Below are 22,436 nucleotides of genomic sequence, written 5' to 3' on the forward strand. Positions count from 1 at the left end.
TGATTTCACTAGTAGCTAAGAGTCAGGACAATGCTTCATCAAGATGTTTGAAATTTCTTCCAATAGTTCCCAAACTTTGTGCAAAAATATTCTTTAAGTGACCTTCACATGTTAAATTCCATATATATCCTATTGTAACATCTTCAAACAACTATTATATCAATTGGACACTTTATTTTAAGTGTTAAAATTTTGTAACACTAATTGTTAAAGAGAGGGTATTATGCTAAATTATTATGCTTTTTAGAGCTTTTTAGCATATTATAACATTGTTCCCTCATCAAAAACATCCCTGAAGAGGTTTTATCCATCATCCAGGCACTACAATCGTATCTAAAGCTCAGCCCACAAGCCTACATCAAAATAAAAAATATTGTATTTTTGGGACTATAAGGCTCACTGGTTTATAAAGCGCAATATCAATAATGTTGAATTCTCTCATCTATTTTCATACATACACACCAGATGATAAGTGAAACAAACGGACGACATTTCAGATAGATCCCTTAGCCCAGGCGTCCACGATTCACTGGCAGATCGCGGTGTAATTTGTCCGGGGTTTCCTCCCTGTCTTGTTGAATGTGTATTATAAATGTGAATGTAGGTGGATAATTTAAGTTTTTTTTTTTTTTTTTTTTTGATTTCCTACAAGAAGGACTCAAATATACATTGCGCACATTTGTTTCGTTTTACAGAAGCAAAACTTAAAACCACATGGCTAATTTGCATAAACTATAAGCACTGAAAAAAAACAGCTTGTTTTTTGAGATTTTTGAGTGCTCTGTACAACATAAAATCGTTTTGATTTCAGTAAGCACAACCAGAATTAATACACAAGGGGCACTGTCAATTTTTGACAAAATTAAAGGATTTTAAGTACGCCTTATAGTCCGAAAAATACGGTAATACACTACAGCTTCTCAAACCTTATATGATGTGCAATAGTTTAAGGTGTGGGGGTGTGATAGCGCTCTAAAGGGGGAGTAAATTAGCAGAGGGAGAAAAGAGTGTCAAAAACAAAACTTGAACTTATTGCACATGTTAACACAATATTCCCTGTGGATAAAAAAGGTAACATGGTGATCTGAATATGTAAATGTGTTAGCACTGCAGTAATACTCCATAGAAGTGTCCATTCCGCACTTGCATTTACTGTCTTCCAACATAAACTCCTATATCATCTCTTCTTTCTGTACTTTTCAGGGGATGCTTATTGAAGGAGCCCAAGGAGCGCCCGGCCCAGCGGTGAGTATCACATTCTCCCACTCACTCCTCGCTCCTTTCTCCTGTCGGTTTCTCACAGACGGAGGAAAGCTGAAGGGATAATGGCTGCATGGAAAATGACTTTGGGGAGGAAGACAAAATGTGTGATCTGATGGAATTGAGAGAGGCAGCAGCAGTAGGAGTTCACATGGTTGTAGTGGTTGACGTACTTGCAGTTAGTAGTAGTAGCAGTTGTAGTAGTAGTAGTTGTAGTTTTAGTAGCTGTTGTAGCAGCAGTAGTAGTAGTAGCAGTGGTAGTTGTGGTAGTTGTAGTAGTAGATGCATAGTAGTATTATCAGTAGTAATAGTAGTTACATTAGTAGTAATAGTAGTCAACATAGTAGTAGTAGTTGTAGTTGTAGTAGTAGTTACATAGTAGTATTACGAGTAATAGTATTAGTTATATTAGTGGTAATAGTAATTGACATAGTACTAGTAGTAGTTGTAGTAGTTATGTAGTAGTATTATCAGTAGTAGTAATAGTTACATAAGTAGGAATAGTAGTTGACATCGTAGTACTAGTAGTTGTAGCAGTTGTAATAGTAGTAGTAGTACTTGTAGTAGTAGTTACATACTAGTATTATCAGTAGTAGTAGTAGTAGTTACGTTAGTAGTAATAGTAGTTGACATAGTAGTAGTTGTAGCAGTTGTAGTAGTAGTTATATAGTAGTATTATCAGTAGTAGTAGTTAGTAGTAGTAGTAGTAGTAGTAGTAGTAGTAGTAGTGGTGGTAGTGGTGGTAGTGGTACTGATAGTGGTAGTTGTAGTAGTAGTAGAATAGTAGTAGCTATGTTAGTAGTTAAAGTAGTTGACATAGTGGTAGTAGTAGTAGTAGTAGTAGTAGTAGTAGTAGTAGTAGTAGTAGTAGTAGTAGTAGTAGTAGTTACATTAGTAGTAATAGTAGTTGACGTAGCAGTAGTCTTTGACGTAGTAGCCGACAGAGTAGTATTAGTAGTAGTATTAGTATTAGTATTAGCAGTAATAGGGTGAGGTGACGGTTCATAAGATTGAGGAAGTGGCCTACTTACTTGGTTTTGGTTAAATTCCCACTTAAATCTATTCATACTGCTGTTGTGTCCTTGGGCATTTCATTTCTACCATCTGGAATATATCTGATGGAACTGAAAAAGGCACCAGCAGCAGCAGTAGTAGTAGTAGAAGCAGTTGACATAGCAGTATCAGCAGTAGTAGTAGTAGTAGAGTGAGGTGATAATGGTTCTTAAGCTTGAGAACATGGTCTACTTACTTTATGGTTAAATTCCCACTTAACTCTATACCGTTGTGTCCTTGGGCAAGACATGTTTACTATCTGGCATATTCAAGTCACAGTGTGTGGGAATGTTAACTAATAGACATTTTAACTTGCTAAATACTAGATAATACTACTTAGCATTCATTCAAAAGTATTCTGACACTATATGTATTTATCAGTAGTCAACCAGCAAACTTATTGGGTTGTTCCACAGCTCTTTTGTTTACGTTTTTACATCCAAATTAACTATTGTGACCCCAAAGTGTCTTACTGTTACCATATGCCAATTGTTTTATTTTGTAATTTATTTAGAGTACCTTTTCTTAGCTAAAACTTATTTAATGTAATTTCTTATTTTTACATATATTGTTTTGTCTGCCGCTAGTTATGTTTAAACGGAAAGTTAGTGGAGTTGCGTGCGTGCGTCTGGAATCGTGAGGAAACTGAGAGGGGGTACATGATTTTTGAGGTGGATTCCTTTTGAACTCTTTGTCTTTGTTGGCTTGCGCAGACTGCCCTGTGGTGGGGAAGGCTGGTTAGCGGTATGGGCTATAATACGCTAAACACATCTGTCTGTTTGTGTGGTTTTAGGGTGTTCCTGGTACCCCCGGACTGCAGGGCCCCCCAGGTCTCCCCGGAGATCACGGTGAGAGGGTAAGTCAAGGCCGGCTTCGTTTTTGGGGGTTGATTGGGGTAATTTTTGTGGAGGGGCTCTGTTACCCGCTATTGCAGAGCTCATCCTGAAACGTGAAACTCCTTCTCTGTACTTAAGTGTGGGATAAGGACGAAAACAAAACATTAAAGTAAGAGTAGAGAATTTCAGAAATGTGACTGTAGTTGGGGTTTCATGTATGGAGAAGCGAGAAAGTCTGAAAGAAAGTCTACATTATTTAAGGGTGCACTGCGTAACTTCAAAGGTGGAGGCTCCGTTTCTTGCTTGTCTCCAGAGATGTTTTTTTCTTGACTGAAATATTCCACAATAGAGCATTAAAACATACTGCATTTCCCGTGAATTTGTTCAATTACAGGTGTTTTATAGCTCAAAAATACCTTAAAAACATGAATTCTTACCATCGACAGGCTTGCTTCTCCACAGATTTGACTATTAACCTGTTTTCATTGTGATTTCCAAGTTTATTTCCATACTGGCTAAACAGTAATATCTCCATGGAGACAAGCAGCCAGAAAAGTTACACTACACCTTTAATACTCTACATGAAATATTCAATTCAATTTCAACTATTCATCTATTTTGGTTTGGCCCAATTGTTTATTTCACCAACACAAAGTTAGAAAATCAAACAATGAAACAGTCAGTGGTTAGAAATAAACACAAGCTGCTTTATCATCAAAAAGCAATTGAACTGGACCAAACCAAGTCTACATCTGGACTAACGTAGAAAGCACGCTAACAATCTGGACTATTGTGCACACGTCCAATTATACTGACTTAAAGAGCTCACATTACGCTATTTTCTGAGCTGTTATAATGTTGTTTCATCGTCAAAACATACCTGGAGTTTTGTTTTGTTTCATTCACACATGTTTAACACAAAAACGCTGCATATTTAGGCTAGGAGTTCTTCTCTCAGACAGAAAACGCTGCTCCAGCTTGTGATGTCGTGGTAATTCAGGTGCTTTGATGTGTTTTTAAACTCCAAACACCTTCACTAGAATCATTTGGATAATTTTAGCTCTGAAATTGCCCATCTCTACTGAACAAAAGGTGAAAGGTAGCTGCTAACTTGAAAACTACCGCTTCATGACGGTGGAAGGTGGAACAGAGCATTTTGAACTAGGGATGTACTGAATATTGGCCGAATATTGCAGAAAAAAACACATTTAGCTTTCGATGGAGTGAGTTAAAAGTAAGCCCGAATAGTGACGTTTGATGCAATGATGCAATCAACCAACGTGCAGTGACGCGGTGATCTGGCGCCTTCTTTTAAATGTCGGCAATGTGGAAATGTAAGTGTATGAGGTTACAAGAACACACTTGTTGACATTTACTTGAGCCTTCTGTTTACATCATTAGCCTGTCTACTGTGGCTAAGCAGACTTGTGCCAAAAGGACAATAATTCATTTGTTGTGGGTTTGTCCACTTTAATTGCCAGGCTGGTGCCACCTAGTGCGTCTGCTCAATTTAATTTCTTTCCAGCGACTAGGTCAGGAATCAAAATACACTAGATGGTTCGCAAAAACCCCGCAAGTCCAAGTTCGGGCACCAGCCAATCAGGGAAGAGCCATATATTCACTGTTGATTCCCGAGGATTTAAAGCCAGAATAAAGAGAAAATTTGGTGAATTTTATCAAGGGGAAGGATGTTATTGCCCTTCCTCCTACAGGATTTAGGAAAAGCTTAATATAATAGTTAGCCCTGTTAGCGGTGCATTACATGTCATGACTAAATAGCAGCGATTGGTTAAATAATAAAAAGTACCTGCCTACCGTCGAGCGAACGAATTCTAACACTGCGAGGTCAGACGGTTTCTACGAAGTGAAACAAAGTAAAACCGGCTGATGAATAAGGCTACCACTTTAATGCACTTAAGTTTTTTTTTGGAATTGTTGTTTTGTTTGAAGGCCTATGAATGAAAAACTTACTGATATACTTACTGGAAAGGCTGCTGGAATATTCAAAAAATATTAAATAAGCATTACTTTCCTTTAAAAACATGTCTAAAAATGTATTCTAAGCTATTTGTGCAATATTTTAAAAAAAAATTGTGAAAAACTTAACAACCACATTTGATATTCGGTTTCAGTATTCAGCCAAGTGTTTAATTTTTATTCGGTTTCGGCCACAAATTTTCATTTCGGTGCATCTCTATTTTGAGCCTTAGAGATGTAATTTATAATAAAGGATTACTTAAACATGTGAATGAAACAAAACATAACTCCAAGTAGGATTTTGGATAAAGTACCAGCATTCTAATGTGACCTAAAGCCCACACAAGTCAGTTTCATGTAATATAGGACCTTTAAGGGCAGTCTTTCATTGACCCCTTAACCAAAACACATTAAAATATCCTTTTACATGTACACCAAAAGTTTTAACCAATACAAAATGAAACTATGGTGAAATACTAGGGCACTTTTGCAATTATAAAGCAGCAGGCCATATTTGGCAATCCCACTGTCTGTATTGGAAAAGCGAGACATAAAAAGTCATTGGTTTGGAAAGAAGTTCAGACACATTGCTACTGAGCGAGGAGTGGTGCTGGCAACTACTGCGCTTATAAATCGCAGACTCACTTGACAACCACATACAGCTGATGGAAAAAAAAGAGAGAGAACCGTTCTAAAAGACAACCATTGAACTTTCTCAAGCCTACTGGGATGAAACATGTTTATTTGATTGATGAACAACATGAAATCCAGACCCGCAACATTCACCATAATTGAATAGAAATCGTAATTTGAGTGAAGCAACTTACTTTATTGAAGTTACAAAAGTTATTCTATCGACTATGGCTAAACCAAGATTATTTTTCTTCAATTTGATTTGTCAATTTTACTTAAGAGATGCAAGATGTGACCTTTCTGGTGGGAGGTCTCCCACTATTTGATCAGAATATTCCACAGTATGGCATTTAACTCTTTTATAGTACAAAAACACCTTGAAAACTCATCTTACTGTGGGCAGAGTCACCTCTCCACAGATCTGACCTGTAGCTTTTACTAATAGCCAACATCCTTGTGTCCTTGGAGGTAGGAGATTTCAGTCACAGCAAAAAAATCTTCATAGAGACAAGCAAGTGGCATCTAAAAAAGAGAAATTACACAGTGCACAATCCGTGTATCATTGGTACATTCATTTATCAATATAAAACCAAAAATAAGAACATGAAAAAACAACAATTTTCTTCATTATTTGTCTCCAAAACCAAAATGAAAAAATGGATAACAATTACTTTTTCCCGTTTCCATTGCTTAAACTGCGATGCTGGACTTCTGCACCGCAAAACTGACTGAACCAGGGCTGAAATAGGACTAAACCAGGACTAAAAATGATTTAGTCCTGCTCCCAGTCTCAGTCCCGGTCTGGTCCTGGTCTGGTCCCTGCCTCACTCCTGGCCTTAGTCCTGGTCTCAGTGCCGGTCTGGTCCTGGTCTCAGTCCTGGTCCTGGTCCTGGTCCTGTTCCCGGTCCCAATCCTGATCTCAGTCCCCGTCTGGTTCTGGTCTCAGTCCTGGTCTCAGTTCTGGTCTGGTCCCGGTCTTGGTCTTTGTCCCAGTCACGGTCTCAGTCCCGGTCTCCGTCCTGGTCCTGTTCCCAGTCTCAATCCTGGTTTCAGTTCTGGTCTGGTCCCGATCTCAGCCCCAGTCTCAGTCCTGGTCCTGGTCTCGGACTCAGTTCTGGTCTGGTCCCAGTCTCTGTCCCGTTCTCAGTCCCGTTCTCATTCCCGGTCTCAGTCCTGGTCTGGTCCCGGTCTAAGTCCTGGTGTCAGTCTCTGTCTGGTTCCAGTCTGGTCCCGGACCTGGTTTAGTCCTGTTTCAGTCCTGGTTCAGTCCGTATCTGGCACAAAAGTCCGGCATTGCAATTTAAGTCACGGAAACGAGAAATGGCTGTCATCTGTTTTTTCCATTATTCATTTAAACACAAAATCGAAAACTGAAAAAACAAATCGTTATCCATTTTTTCATTTTGGTTTTGGAGACAACTAACGAAGAAAATAGTTATTTTTTTGTTTTCTTATTTTTGATTTTATATCGAAAAACGAATGAACGAATGATACACAGATTGCGCATTTGAGTTGTCATAATAATTGGCAAACATTTGAATTATTAGCGAAAATGTCCTTTACTATAAACAAATGACCTTGTTGCTATGGTGTTATGTATGTATCTCACCCTTTAACCCTCTACAAACATATTATAAAATTAAAATGTGAATCTAGATCTTCAAACGTTCATTTCAAATCTAGAAAAGTTGGGGAAAATACGTTACCAAAATGATTCTTAAAACGGGTCTTAATTGCATCCAATCCTTCTTTCTTTCCCACATGAAGTTAACCCCTAAATCACCAGCAGAAGTTGCCAAATCCCTCCTTTTTTGAAAACAAGTTGCCAGCACAAAAGACACATTGTTCCAGTCTTGAGTCATCAGACATGTTTCTTGATGTTACGCTTTTTTAATTTCCTCCCTTGAGAAAAAGTCCTAGCCGTGGTGACTGACAAGAAGTATTAAAAGCCACTAGCGTCTGTAGTTTTCTGGCTTTCCATTGCTCAATTTCCTACTGGCTCGAACATGATTGGCTGTTTTTCAGTTTTGTTTTGGGTTTTTTTGTTTTTTTAAATTTTGAACAACCGTCTTTCTTCTCTCAAGTCTCAATACGGCACTTTCCCAGGCTGTTTGAACACTACATGTCACAGTGGTTAGTGTTACTGCAATGAAGGGTGACAATGTGCTGCTGGCAAATTGGACATTTCTTGGCGAAACTGTTCACAGATGGAAAATACAACCTTTTATTTCATTAGGGGACTGTATTTTGAAGGAAATGTTCACTTAGTTAAATGCTTATTTGGTTTTATCAAGCAAATAGCCTATTATCTCCAAAGAGTAGTGTAAAGAAGGCCTATATGTTTTACCGTAGTATTAGTAAATAGCTGCTGGCTACTACAGTATCAATTGTTTCTTTGCTTCAGTAGTTGTAAAAGAGGTAGGCTAGTAAGTAGTAGTAGTAGTAGAAGTAGTAATAGTAGGTGTAGTGTAGTAGTAGTAGTAGTAGTAGTAGTATTAGGCCTAATTGTAGTGGTAGTTGTATTATTCCTAGTTGTAGTAGTAGTAGTAGTGTTAGGCCTAGTTGCTGTAATAGCATTCGGCCTAGTAGTAGTAGTAGTATTAGGCCTAGTTGTTTTAGTAGTAGTAGTAGTGGTATTAGGCCTAGCTGTAGTAGTTCTAGTAGTATTAGACCTAGCTGTAGTAGTAGTTAGTATTAGGCCTAGTTGTAGTAGTAGTAGTAGTAGTAGTAGTAGTAGTAGTAGTAGTAGTAGTAGTAGTAGTAGTAGTGGTAGTGGTAGTGGTAGGCCTGGTTGTTGTTGTAGTATTAGGTCTAGTAGTAGTAGTAGTAGGCCTAGTTAGTAGTAGTAGTAACAGTAGTAGTAGTAGTTAGTACTAGTAGTAGTAGTAGTAGTAGTAGTAGTAGTAGTAGTAGGCCTAGTTGCAGTAGTAGTATGTAGTAGTAGTAGTAGTAGTAGTAGTAGTAGTAGTAGTAGTAGTAGTAGGCCTAGTAGTAGTAGTATGTAGTAGTATTAGTAGTAGTAGTAAGCCTAGTTGTAGTAGTAGTTAGTATTAGGCCGCAGGTTGCAGTAATAGTTTTAGGCCTAGCTGTAGTAGTAGTATTAGGCTTAGTTGTAGTAATAATATTAGGCCTAGTAGTAGTACTAGTAGTAGTAGTAGTAGTAGTAGGAGTATTAGGCCTAGTTGCAGTAATAGTAGTAGGCTTAGTTGTAGTAGTAGTAGGCCTTGTTGTAGCAGTAATTGTAGTGACTGCAGTTGTATACTTATCAGCAGAGCTTTAGATAAAATAGACTAAAATACAGAAGTAGTTCAAGTATGACCATTTTATTTTTAGTTATTCATTTATTACACAGACAGAAGTTGGCCAAGAAACTAGTATCAAGACTTATTGCAGTTTATGCAGTTGTAGAACATTAATTGTACAAATTATTTGTACGTAGGCCTGCTAAAGTATTTAAAGTTGCAATGTTTTTAGCGTATTTTGTTGTGACTGTTGTGTATATTGGATGCCAGTCAGTCTAGTGCATACAGAGCTGCCTGTACATTACACCATGTATTTTTAAAACATTTTCTTCCATCACCTCCATCAGCATCTGGCATTAAGAACAGCAGCCTGGAAAACACCGCACTTGATGACAGCCCATTTCTCTATGTATTAACGTGAATATAAACACGCACTATGCTAACGCTAGCATGTTAGCGCTCACGGTTTAAACGTCGACACACGTCTGGACACATGTTTGGGTCCACGGTGCGCCTCAGTTTGCCAAACACAGCTGGTGGAGAACAAAACGCAAACTTAAGTCGACAATGGAGGTTAGGTCGGACAGAAAACAGCTGCGGCGGTAATCCGTGCAAAACTAACGTGGACAAATGAGCTTCACCTGGATCAAAGCGGGAATAGTTTGAAAACACAGAGATAAGTCCGTACATGTGTTTATGAATGGAGGCGCTTTTGAGACCTCCAAGGGATTAGGATTTTAAGTGCCTCTTGTCTAAGGTGACCAGACGTCCCTAAGACAAGCTGACTATCTTCACTTCTTAAAACACGTTTGTTTACTTTGGCTTTTAACTAGTCTTGAGGTCTTTTAGTGTTCAATAGTTGTGGTATATATATATTTTTACTCTATTATACATTATGTTTTTATCTTTGTGGACAGCAGTTTGGTCAACTTTGTTATTTTTAATAGTGCTTTATCAATAAACTGGATTTGGATATTTACCCGGGACAGTCCCAGTTTTGAGCCCAGTGTCCCCTGTCCCAGCAGATTTATCCAAAACCAGTTATGTGTCCCATTTTTATACAACAAATGTTCCAGATGTCCCTATTTTTGACCAATTTGATACCTGCCAACAGTAAAGACAGGCATACATTGTCATTTGTTTAGGTAAAATACCGAAAAACTGCTTAAAAATGACCAAAACTCAAAGAAAATGTTACTAAACTCACTCACTCAACAGTTTTCCTTAATTACACACTCATTTCACAATTTTATTATTATCAAACCCCCCAAACCGAGAGTGTCCTAGTTTTTGATTTTGAAATTCTGGTCACCCTACACTTGCACTAAAATAAGTTGTATTTTTTGATTATATTTTTCTCAGCAGTTTCCAGCTATTGTTAGGTAAAAAAATGAAGTTACTTAAACTAATATCAATTTACTCTAATTAGAGAGAGCTTGAAATAACAAAACAAAAAACAAAAAAAGACACCAAGATCACAAAATCTGTTTAAGAAATAAGGGAGATATGCTACTTTTAAGTTTAGTACAAACGACCTTTATTTTCATTGTTTTATGCATTAATTAAGACAAAAGGTTGGAACCAGTAAAAATCTAAACCGACAGTGTAGAGGGAACTCCGATTGACGTAATATCCAAAATTATTTGTGATTGGTCAATTCTAACATCGCCAGTAGTAACTTTAATGGGGCCCAGGGGCGACGCCGGAAGTACCCAGCGCAGCAGCGTCGAGAAAATAGCAGCCGCTAACCCAGCGTATTGCAACATACATACTATTATTAGTTTACCAAATACACCAGATTTACAGACCAAATATATTTTAAGTTCTTCCCAAAAGAGCCATTTTGCAGTACAGAGTCTATTAATAAATAATGCATTGACTCAAATCCAAAATGGAACAAAGTGTAGTGACCTAGACGATATAATAGATTACTCAACTGCACAAAGAATTTTCAGTCAAATAAAAACGAAACAGGCTACCTAGTATAATAAATGTAATTAGCATGACCCAGAGGATGCTGCCAATAACAATTGTTTTCAGATGTTTGATTGCAAGCTCAATAAAGAATATTGGACTGATGTCTGTGCTGTTAAGCTTACTTCTGTAATGACTGTAAGACAAAACAATTATATTTTACCATAGCATCCAATATAATCAATATTGTGTTAAATTGTGTTATATTACGCTATTTTTTCTTCTATGTTATAATGTTTTCTCATCAAAAACATACCCAGAGTTGTGTTTTGTTTCATTTACGCACATGTTTAACACACAAATCCTGCATAATATTTTCTCAAACAGAAAACTCTAACAGAATATAACCAACAGGAAGTGCTCCACTGTGTTTTTAAAGACCTTACACCATCACTAGATATTTTTTTCAGGTATACATTTTCCAGTTTCTATTGAACAAAAGACAAAAAGCAGCTGTTAACTTGGAAACTACCACTACCTGGCTTCACAAGAGATGTAGACAGACTAATAACAGGGTTACTCAAACATGTGTGAATGAAACAAAGCACAACTCCAGGAATGTTTTTGAGGAGGTAACAACATTCTAACATGGATAAAAACTTCACAAGAGTCAATCTTGCGAAACATAGACTCTTTAAAATCTTTCATCTCCCCACTGTTTTCATTCTCTCATATTATCACATACCTGTCCTCAGATAACACTTGCTTTTACGATGTACATTCGAATGTATCATAAACTCTCTCTCTCTGTGTGTTTCTTCCAGGGTCCTCCAGGCCGTCCCGGTATCCCTGGCTCAGACGGAGTACCGGGGCCCCCAGGTACCATCTTGATGCTGCCCGTAAGTCCTGCTCCACTTTAAGCTGTCTACCCCCTTTTCCCATACTCTACTTTATACCTCCGTACCCCCTTTAAGTCCGGCACTCATCCATGTATGGCACCTAATTATGAAGCTTTACCTCACAGCATCATCGCTAGCCAAGGGATTTTTGCGCTTTTATTTTCTTTGGGTTACAAATCTTTTAGCTTGTAAATGTCAGCCAGTGCAGTGGTGCAGAACCATTGACTGGAGCCTTGAAATGACACAAATTTGTACGAAAGTGTGTCGTTTTTTTTGGCGCGAATGCATTTTTGTGTGTGACGTGATGACAATTTTACAGGTTTAAAAACGCTACAGGTCTTTTTATTCATTTGTTTTCTTCAAGTGGAACTAAAGACTACTTTCACTACTAAACAGTGTATGCTTTTTATGAGGATTATCTACTGTTCTTCGGTATTTTTGGCAACTTTAGTGCAAACTAGGCCTTCTGTTCAAAACACCTAAATCTAAGTTTGTGCTGCCTTCATTTGCAACTGTAACTTCAAGTAGTTGGTGACATAACAAATGACTGTAGGGGTGGAGTTTGAAGTGTGGATACTTGTTAGACCAATCGCACTGTTCCTTTTACCTTCAGATCCCGCCCCTTCTCCCTCACTCTCTTCTTTTACTCCTCCAGATGCCCAGTTTAGCAGCTCTTTTTTGAAATATGGCTGTGGGCGGAGTTTAGTCTCACTTTAAAGGTGCACGATGTAACTTTACTGTTATTGTTTTGCCTGAAATGTTTCACAGTAGGGTGTTTTAATTGCATCGCCTGTCCATGAAGATAGATTAGTTTCATGACATACTGTGGAACATTCCAAAGGAAACGACCGACCCCCCGCCACAAAAGTCGCATAGGGCACCTTTAAAGTACTCTGACCCAAAACTTACAAATGGTAAAATGGTAATACTACATATTTGTCATTTCATTTTGTTTTTGTACGTTGTGTTGACAGTTCAGAGCTGGAGGCGAGTCCCACAAAGGCCCAGTGGTGTCCGCACAAGAGGCTCAAGCTCAGGCCATACTGTCCCAGGCCAGGGTAGGTATACAGAACACCGGTGTACTGGTTACCTTCAAAATCTCTGTTTAAATACTTTTTATAAGAGGCTTGTTTGAGTTTAGGATGTGAATTTTACCTTTGTTTGTACAGCTCAAATGATGTTTCTGTATTGTTCTGTTAGTTTATGTATTTTAACTTCTGTATTCTAATTATAATTTTTATACAATGCACTTAAACCAGCAAATATATTTAGATGTTAAAATATAGAAAACATGTGCCTAAATAAGCCTGTGATATAAAAGAAAGGGAACTTCTCACATGAATTACTTGAGACAGGGGTGTTGGAGGAAAGGGGAGCAGCCCAAGAACATAGAGAAAAATTCCGCACACCGTCTTACTTGCAAATTGTGAGATTTATTAGGACAAACCGTGCAACGTTTCGGCACTAGGCCCTCATCAGGCAGGTCTAGTGACGAAAACATTGCACTGTTTGTCATAATAAATCTCACAATTTGCAAGGAAGACGATGTACGGGATTTTTCTCTATGTTTTTGTCCTAAATAAGCCTGTAAAATCAAGTTGAAAATACTTTGAGTTGTCTGCAATTTAATGGTCCTGTATTAAATTAAACTAACCATGTTATAATGTTGTTATTTCCTCAAAAACATAACCAGAGTTGTGTTTTGTTTCATTGACACATGTTTGAGCAATGCTTTATTATTAGTCTGTCTACATCTCCAAAGCTCAAAATGCTCTGCTCCACCTCGTGATGTCATGTAGTGGTGTAAATTAACAGCTACATCTAGTTTAGTAGAGATGGGCAATTCCAAGTCTGAATTTATCCAAATGATTCTAGTCAAGGTGTGTGGCGTTTCAAAACACAGTGAATTTCTGGTATTACCAAATGACATCACAAGGTGGAACAGAGTTTTTTTCAGTTTTAGACAAGAACGCAGCCTAAATATGTGGGGTTTGTGTGTTAAACTTGTGTGAATTAAACAAAACACAACTCCCTGTATGTCTGTGAGAAAACAACATTATAACATAGATCATTTTTAGAACTTTTAGAACATATATCAGACAGAAAATAGCATATCATGGGCCCTTTAAAACCAAATATTCTGATATATTTTATTTGAGATTGACCAATATAAATGTATACCTCTTGTATGCAAACTGCAATAAGGCTTAATTACCCTATGGTACAATAAAATACATATACTATAACACTTTTTGAAAACCATTTAAAGTGGAATCCCATTGTTATTCCCATTGCGATGCTAAAATATTATTAAACAGTTCAACTCAACTTAAGGAACTATGCACTGTGCGTTGAACTAAAAGCAACCCACAAATCACCCTTATGCGCTATAAAATGTATAATGTACTTTTTGGAACGATTTAAAGTTGTGGAATCCTGTGTGTATTCCCATTACAATGCTAAAAGATTATTAAACAGTTCGACCAAACATTAGAAAATACACTGAGAGAGCCTTGAGCTAAAAGCAGCCCCCAAATTGCCACGCAGTACTCGCCTGTATAATGCACATAATATGGAGGTGCAGGGAGGGCTGGTTATCCAGGGGAGTATGTAAAGCTTTAGCAGATGTTCACACCCACACAGGGGCCTGCTGGGTAATCACTATAGTGCTGAGTAACTGGATGAACTGCGAGGCTGAAAGCATAAGGTGCGATCAAGTCAAAAACACATGGCGGCCATTACACGCAATATTCACACATTCACAACTCTCTAAAACCAGCTAAAAGGTCAACAACACAACTGTTTATTAATGTTCAGACAGCGGTGGTTGGCTCCGATAGCTTGTAACGCCTTGGCACATGGTGTAAGGTACATGTGGTATTATGGAGCTGTGTACTGCGTGAGCTGGATTAGTAACATCTGAAGTTGTTTTGCGAATTACCCACAAGGAAATCGGGATCAGACATTTAGAATATAGATGGTTATTGTTATTATTGCATTAAAGAACTAGTGACACAAAAAAAAATGCAAGTAGGCCAAAGTTGGACCTTTTCTGAACAGTTTTTGAATGTCCTTTATCTATATCAGAACTAATATATACAATATTGTAGGCAAAATTTATAAGGGTTTAAGTTCAATGGACAGTGAGACACATTTTTCATTCAATGGGATAAAGATTTGGCAGTTGAAATCCCAGATGAGCTCTGGTTGGAGGGATGGAAATCTCAAAGCCATACTACCAATTCACTTACATGGAGAGATTTCTTTTGGACGAGCCTGGTCAGATTTTTTATTACACCGGTACACAAGTTAAAGATTTTGCCTACTCTTTACCCCTGCAGGACAGAGTGTGGATCTGTCAGGGTGGATCAGGTTCATATATTCTGGTCATGCCCAGGAGTAACTAACTTCTGGAAAAAGTTGGTTGAACTAATGTATTTCATTATTATCTTTCATTATTTATTTCTTAGTATAACCCCAGAAGCTTTAAGTAAATCTGATACATATCTACTTAGGATCATTCTTATCTCATTACAAAACGGTGGATGAAAAAGGAGGCATCTACAATGGGACTTTTGATGTAAATTATCAGACAAATCAAAACAATGAAATCTTTCACTCAGACTTTCAGTCTCCGCCTACAGCGACACAAGGGAGAAAAATATATACACACAATCCATGGACAATTAATCATGACATGCAATCTGTTGATCTTCTTAGTTATTCTTTTGTATGCCCTAAAACTTAAAAAAATAAATAAATAAAGATACAAAAAAAACAAGAATTATATAAGAAAAGATGGTAATACGTAGCTGCTATTGTTTGTGTTGCAAATGTATTTATAAAGGTGTTTTATCATTGTGATATCGAAATTAGTATCTAGTGTCAAGTATTTCCTTTATTGCAAAATCATGGTTGAAATTTTTGCATTATGACCTGACTTGTTCACATGTACAAATGTAATAATCAGCTTTTATTTAGACACACAATCAAGTCTAGCAATTATTTTAGACAACACTGTGGATTTCATTATACAGGGTACACGTAGCCAAATGTAACAGCAAGTACAACAGTATTTTATCTATTATCTTAGTTTCACATAATTGTTTGTATTCTTTGTATAAATTAAATTTCCACTACAAATTCACTTTAACTGCAATTATTATCTTACATTATTATGGATTTAAGGAAAACAAACTCACTCCTTTTTGGGCAAATTTTTTGTTGTGATTATTTTCCTTTCTATTATGATTTCACTTATGTTATATGTTCCATTGTATAAGAATGTAAATCTCTACTTGCCCAAAATAAATACATAAATACAAAAAAAGTACAATTTCCATTATATAACATGCTAAAATTTCAAACTTGATTTCAATACTAAGGAATTCACTCAATACTCGATACTGATTACGATACCACAAAACATAATTGAAATTGAATGTAATTTTCATATACAAAATAATAGTACTTTGCATAAGGTCTGTATTTGTTCTGATAAAGTTCAAAATGAGGCTAAAACTGTTCAGAAAACCTCAAATTTTCTTGTTAATGTAAAGTTTTTCAGTATTGACACTTGGTCATCTAATTTTGACATTAATTTTCATTCATATTTAATTTTTAATCTATTTGTATCTGATTTTTGATACTTTTAACAGCTCTATAAGATACAAACTCATCTTGAACTACATGGGTTTTATTGTTCACAAACAGCCAAATGTAATAAGTGGTTTAATTTACTTACTTACTTAGTTTTCAAGACAATATTGCTGTTAAGTCCGTCATCGCATGCAGTGATAAGTGTGCTGTGTGCTTTGCAGCTGGCTATGAGAGGCGCTCCGGGACCCACTGGACTGGCAGGGCGGTCTGGTCCTGTGGTGAGTTTGTGCTTATACAAACACACATGTACTGCTCATATGCATTTACCATGACTCGCTCAGCTGATGAGGAAAACATTACTGCTACTTCCTGCTGCGAAGAGGTCTGCTAAATTTAAACTCGCAGTCGCTCATATTGTACAGATTCGAGAGCTGAGGAGCTTAAGGGCTTAATCACGGAACAGCTTCCGTTCTATAGGCGACATTTTGAGGACTTTTGACTATTCAGAAGGCAGAATGTAACTGTTAATTACTGTCAACTGGGTTCATTTTTCACCATGAAATCCAGTAATAACTTTATAATGGATGGAAAAGTTTCTTGAAGGAGTATGTTCAAATCTAAGTTTATATCCAACATCAAAAAATACTACAAATACTACAACATTGTGCCTGTTCATACTTATTTTCTAACAATTAATGACTCAAAAACTATATATAGCAGTTAGATGCATGCTTTTGGCACTAAAAGTCCTATAGTAAGAACAAATTTTGAAATATTGTGACAGTGAATCAAGGTGATCATAACAATTACTACTCAAACACAACAGTTTTCCCCAATATGGAGGTATCCCGAGGTGGATTCTACTATAGTAAGAGTACTTTTATTTCAAAATAATGTTACTCAGTTTATAGTAAAAAGTTATGAGGGAAGAAATTAGGTAAGTAGAGTAAAAAAGTCTGATTTATAATTAGATTTTAATGTGATTGGAGGGACAAGACATTAAGTAGTTCCAAAGAATGTGCCACATAGGTAAAACAATATCATATCTGAAGGTACAATGCAAAAAATATAATATTTAATATCAAAACATGCAATATTGTCAACATACAGTTACTTGAACCTACAAAACCTTCACAAATAAGAGTACTTGTTACACTTTAGAAAATATTACGCAAGCAAAGAAGTATGCTTAGTGTAACTGAGTTCTACCCCTCCATACTATGCAATGGTGTAATGTATATTTTTTGTCATAGGGAAGTCCTGGCGCTCCCGGGCTTAAAGGAGACGGCGGTGACCCAGGACCACAGGTGTGACTCATATTCACCGCTTACATGACCTCTCTCCTTACTGTACACATTTACATATATTTCCAAAACACATCTTGCACTTAACTCCTTCAATCTTTGATGTTTTTGCCTAAAGGGGCCTCGAGGTCTTCAGGGTCCACCTGGTCTTCCTGGAAAAGCCGGAAAAAGGGTAAGAATGCCGTTATGTCCAATTTTATATGACGACTTTGGGATAACTTCAGATAACAATGAGTCAGCCACATCCTGTTTCATATTGTTTAGAAGATGAGAATATGCATTGTTAATAAAATAGTGTTGTTTTTATACACTTTACACTTTACCTACCAAAGCCCAAAACCTTTCTGAGGACTAAGACTGGGTGGTACGGTAAAGACAAGAAATATATTCTTTTCTTTTCTTTTCAAACGTTAAACTATAATGGCTTTCAGTATTGATTTCATGAACACAAACATGACAAACTTTTAATCCGTTTCATTTAACATAAGAAATTTCCCAGTGTAATCTTCCAAAGTCTGAATTCTGCTCCAAACCACACGCTTTTACTGGCAGGGCATTGGCTGTGGAACCCATAATTAAAATCCACAAACATATCATTGACAATTAAACATGACCTCTATTAAATTTTGATGAATTGCCCAGCATTACTGTTGTAGGTCAACCATACTTAAAAGTAAAATGTCACTGTCAAATGGACTCCTCTGGATGGTAAATCAGAAAATTTTAATGCCCCTGGACTACAGTTTGTTTCCGTTTTATTTAAGACGTGCTACATCCAAAAATTATTATATTAGGTACCTTCATAGTGTATCCTTCCCAACATTAAAGGTCCTATCTTCCGTGAAATTTACTTTTGTAAGCTCATCATCATGTTTTTTTTCATTCACACATGTTTGAGTAACATTTTATTCGTAGTCTGTCTACATTTCCAAAGCTCAGAACGCTCCGTGCCACCTTGTGATGTCATAAAGGTGCAGTTTTCCAAGGCAACACCTACCTTTTACTTTTTCCGTTGAGACTGGCAATCCCAGGGCTGAAATTATCCAAGTGAATCTAGTGAAGTTGTATGTTTTTTTTTTTGAGAGAAAAACTCAAAATACAGGGTTTGTGAGTTAAACACATGTGAATGAAATAAAATACAACTCTGGATATGTTTTTGATGAGAAAACACCTTTATAACAGATCAGAAAATAGGGTAATATAGCCGCTTTAATCTCTAATAGAAGTGGAAAGAGTGAAATTTGGCAAGATCATTGTTGCAATTGCCCAGGCCCCAAACATGGCTTCCTTTCAAGTCCATTATTTGCACACAATATTCAAATTTCTAGACTAAATTCAGACAGAATATTTGTTTATTTGTTGAATTGATGAACTCTTCCACAATCACCGCGTTTATTTAACATTTCGTATGCAGTTTCCATTGAAATTTGATGGGGTATGTTGATGTCTTTTAGGGCCGTAATGGAGCGGATGGAGCTCGCGGGCTGCCGGGAGAAGGAGGAGCGAAGGTAAAAACACATGGCTTTGATAAAAGGACATTAAAAACATCATAAAACTATTCCCATAACATAGAAAAGCATGTCAACTGTAATAACTGGTTAATACAGTCTTCATTTTGTCTAATTTTAAGATTGAGTAGTTATTTTTAATATGTTATGACAAGAAGATTGGTATTTTCTTAAAGGTAGACGCAAAACAATAATAGTTTCTCATATGGAGGACATTTATAGTGACCTAAATAGTTGCCTTTAAACCAGATATTTAATGTAATTGTCCAGTGCCATAACAAAAGGAACACATAAGCTTCCCATCTAGCCAATTCTTACCTTACCATGTATAAACAAGCTGTAAACAAGGCTCACCCAAATTAGGACAAAATGAGGCTTAAATTGGCTCTAAATTCAGTACAATATATTATACATGTCTCTATACAGGAAACAGATAAACATTGCGAACCACTATTGTCGGTAAAATAAACTGAACTTTTTACCCCCCTCTTTCTTATCCTATTTCAGGGTGACCGCGGGTTCGACGGCCTCCCAGGACTTCCAGGAGAAAAGGGACATAGAGTGAGTAATTACAGCATGGAACGTTCCAACAGACTGAAATAAGAAGCTACACTTACTCCTGTCTCATTATGAGTCTCAGATCGTCATTTGTCAAAGTAACTACAGCCCTGAGCCCGCTCCTTACTCAAACATTAAGGCTTAAATACCAGTTTAGACTCCACCCCCCATTGACTGATTATTACTGTAGTGATGACAGGGAAATCTGCTTCCACCATTGCCAATATCATTTCGACTACTTACTGCTTGACTAATTATACACAGTTAAACATGCACTGTACAAGGTAATGCTCCCACTTTTAACATTTCTACTCCTACTGTCCCCTGCTACTACTACTACTACTACTACTACTACTACCTGCTACTTTTGCTACTACTAAACGTTATTCCACTGGTACTGACGACTATTAGTATTTCAACAACTGTCACTACAAATGAATACAATTTATTAATTCTACTTATGTTGTTGCGCCTACTACTACCACTACTACTACTGCTTGCAACACACAGCTAATAATTCTGCTACTATTACTACTATTACAACTTTCATTACTGCTATACCTGTTTTAACTTGCACTGCTTTCTCATAATACTATTGCATATCTAAGCAATAGTAGTAATCTGTTGTTTTTTTTTTAATTATTATTATTGACAACAGAATATAACATTTAACAAACATAAAAACAAAACACAAAACCGTAAAGCGACACCCAAAACAGCCACAACAAATATAAAAAAAAAAAAAAAAGCCCCTCTCATTTCCCCCCGACCACACACACCGACACAAATGTGGTTAAATAAAACAAAAGTAATGTGGAAGTGCAACATAAACACACCAATAGACCCCCTTAGATTGTTATATTTTGACCAATTTATTATTGAAATTCCTTTTTTTTCTCCCCTCATTTTGAAATAAACATTTTTAGTTAATAGTAGTAATCTTTACCAAGGTGGAGAGTGGAATAAATTAAGTAATGTTTAATTAACAGGAATGTAAAAGGGTAACAAGCTACAATATGTACAGAAAATAACCTAACTTAAGAAATAAAATAGCAGGATTAACATATGAGTTTTGTGCCAAAAAACGGGTCACGCAGGTCTAATACAAAAACGAGTGACTAAACTAAGGGGCACACAACAAAACTAAACCACAAGAGCCCCAAAGTAAAATCACATAAACCCACAGACAGAATCGAGTGCCAAAACAAAAAGGCACAAAACAGAGCTAAACTAAACAAGCGTCTCAACACACACACACAAAGTTAGACATGTACTAGTACAAACAAAGTGCTGACACGAAAGAGACACAGACACACACAAAATGGCTGACTGGTCACGAAGGTCAGCAGCCGCAAAGAGGTGCTGGGAATCTTCTGAAATAGGGGGAGGTGGCTGCAGGTGAGGTGGGCGGAGACAAGCCCCACCAATCACGGACCAGGGCTCTCACAGCAGGAGTCAGGACAACCAGGAAAACACAAAAGTGGCTCCTCGTCTTCGCTCACTCTGCTTTTAGACGAGCGTTTTATGATGATGCAAAAGTGTGTGGAATTCGATTGCATGCCAGGTTTCTGTGTATTGTATGTATGTGACGTAAACGTGTACACAACGTGAGCAGATCTGACCAGAGTTTTGCGTCTTGGGCAGTGTAGACGGAAATGCTACGGTGGAGCGTATTCAACTTTTCCACTCTACTGGATGGTTTCAGATTTTTGCGTTTTTAAGCCCCAAAAACAGCATCACCATCTAAACGAAAGGCACTTAAAGGCGATAAAATATTTTGTTGTTTTTACCCACAAGCGGCCCTAAAACTCAGAACACAAATCAGAACTGGAGACCTTTACCACAGCTACATCTAAAACCTCCAGTTAAACATCTGTTGCTACTCCTTCTCGTTTAAGTATTATAACCGATTTGATTCAAAGTACGGTATATTTTTTATAAAAGTTATGACATGTCCTAAGTATGCACAGTATTTGTATTACGTATGCAGCTGTATTTGATGAGTATTCAGATGATTCAGTGTGTTTGACCCAGTTCTGTTTGCCCATTGCCACTACACTTTGATCAGGGCTGGAGTTCGGGGTTTTGTACACTTAAACATTGGCTAAAAGACGGAAGTTTGAACACAGGGATCACAGAGGCGTATTTCTAGACACACATCCTTTCTTTATTCTATACTGAGTAATTAGAGGGCGAGTAGAGGTAGGCTGGTCCGTATAGGGCACCGTAAATAGGCTAAACCCTATGTGGACCATGCCAATTGTGGTTACCAGGCTTAGATTAAAGGCATTTTTGTTCCTTTTTGAATAAACTTTTCTTTAGTCACATCACTCCAGCTATTATTAGGCACACATGACATGCGGATGAACTTGCCACTCCTCTTTCTTTGTATCATTATATTGTCTTTTTGTCCCTAGGGTGAAATTGGGTCTACTGGCCCCCCAGGACCTCCCGGAGAAGATGGGCCAAGGGTGAGTTCAACCTCTGTTCAAAAGAAAAATAAAAGTCAGTCGGTAACACATATGTTAGGAAGCACATTTTAATGACTAACTAGTAGTAACGGGCCTAGTAAGTTGTAAATTAGATCATTTTTAGAGCTCTTAAAGCACTTATTCATGTTTATGACTGTAACTTAACCTAACTCTGATCTTTA

General features: G+C 37.2%; 1 protein-coding gene across 1 annotated transcript in view; it reads left to right on the plus strand.

The window, feature by feature from the left end:
- Positions 1-22,436, plus strand: part of LOC110153471 (collagen alpha-1(XI) chain-like) — a 214,237-nt gene that overhangs the window by 74,501 nt on the left and 117,300 nt on the right. Inside the window, 10 exon segments of the mRNA XM_020917373.2 lie at positions 1,204-1,245; positions 3,107-3,169; positions 11,740-11,814; positions 12,789-12,872; positions 16,635-16,691; positions 17,667-17,720; positions 17,836-17,889; positions 19,172-19,225; positions 19,733-19,786; positions 22,201-22,254. Of these exon segments, the coding sequence (XP_020773032.2) occupies positions 1,204-1,245; positions 3,107-3,169; positions 11,740-11,814; positions 12,789-12,872; positions 16,635-16,691; positions 17,667-17,720; positions 17,836-17,889; positions 19,172-19,225; positions 19,733-19,786; positions 22,201-22,254 (591 nt within the window).

Source organism: Boleophthalmus pectinirostris, unplaced genomic scaffold (assembly GCF_026225935.1).
Source record: "Boleophthalmus pectinirostris isolate CB_2022bp ecotype Guang Dong unplaced genomic scaffold, ASM2622593v1 HiC_scaffold_16, whole genome shotgun sequence".
NCBI classification, from domain to species: domain Eukaryota; kingdom Metazoa; phylum Chordata; class Actinopteri; order Gobiiformes; family Gobiidae; genus Boleophthalmus; species Boleophthalmus pectinirostris.